Raw genomic sequence first — 1,014 nt, 5'->3', positions numbered from 1 at the left:
GGCAAACGTGAAATTTTGTTTTATAAAAATAGCAACCCCTCCTCCTTTCGAGTATGGCCTACAGTACGCGGAAGCCAATTTGTAATTTGGAATTTTGTACAGTGCGATGTAATCACTGTTGAAACAGTTTTCAGTGACAACAAGAAGATCTGTTTTAAGATCCTCGCACATGAGTTGAATTTCTTCCAATTTGTTGGTTGCTAATTGAGCATTTTTATGAAGCAGTTTCAATTAAATTTGTTTGTAAATGTTTGCGTTTGTTCGTTTTTGATGGCGATTGTTTGCAAATTTTGTCCGCTGATTTAAATAGGGGTCCCTAAAAAAGCAGTCTCAATTCTTTGCTCTTGTAAATTTGAAGCTGCAGAGTGGACAACAGGGCCGTTTCTTCGATCTTCATTCATGGCGTCGTCACAAGATATAGTCGGCATCGGGGGCTCTGGAGTCAGCTGTATAGAGTCGGTTCGCGGTGGCGGTGACGGTGATGGTGGCGGCGGCGGTGGCAGTGACGGCTACGGAGACGGTGGCGGAGGTAGCGCTAGTAACGGCGACAGTGACGGTGGCGGCGGCGGCGGCGGCGACGGCAGTGCGGGTATCAGGATCAACCTCAGCCTTCTTGGCCGCAGCAGTCGAGGCGCTCAACCCGCCAAGAGCCTCCACGATGAGTCTGGCCAGCTGCCACTTCCCTCTAGTGTGGAGATGCATTCCGTGCCTCGTGAAGTGCTTCCGCTGCTGTCTGTTCATACCTAGAACAGAGGTGTGGTGCCTAGCAGCCAGTTCTTCTATATAAGCATTCACGAGGGCGGTGTGCTGGTTAATATCGTGCGAAGAGGGCAAGTCGTGTCAGCGTATGTCAGCGGAGCCATTGCTAATAGCACATAGTACATTTCCTCTGGTCACAGAGGCACATGTGGTGAGGAGACAAGGGTGTGTTCTTGCGCATGTCAACAGAGCTACTGCTGACAGCACATAGTACTCACATTTCCTCTGGTCAAAGAGGTACATGAGGTGAGGAGA

General features: G+C 49.5%; 1 protein-coding gene across 1 annotated transcript; it reads left to right on the top strand.

Annotated features, from left to right (window-relative positions):
- The first annotated feature begins 399 nt into the window (after positions 1 to 399).
- On the top strand, positions 400 to 747 carry LOC124369609 (ctenidin-3-like). Its single transcript, XM_046827659.1, has one exon. It carries the CDS (start codon positions 400 to 402, stop codon positions 745 to 747), a length of 348 nt encoding a protein of 115 aa, XP_046683615.1.
- Positions 748 to 1,014: the final 267 nt, after the last annotated feature.

This window comes from Homalodisca vitripennis, chromosome X (assembly GCF_021130785.1).
Source record: "Homalodisca vitripennis isolate AUS2020 chromosome X, UT_GWSS_2.1, whole genome shotgun sequence".
Classification (NCBI taxonomy): Eukaryota; Metazoa; Arthropoda; class Insecta; order Hemiptera; family Cicadellidae; genus Homalodisca; species Homalodisca vitripennis.
This window is presented reverse-complemented; position numbering and strand designations above follow the sequence as displayed.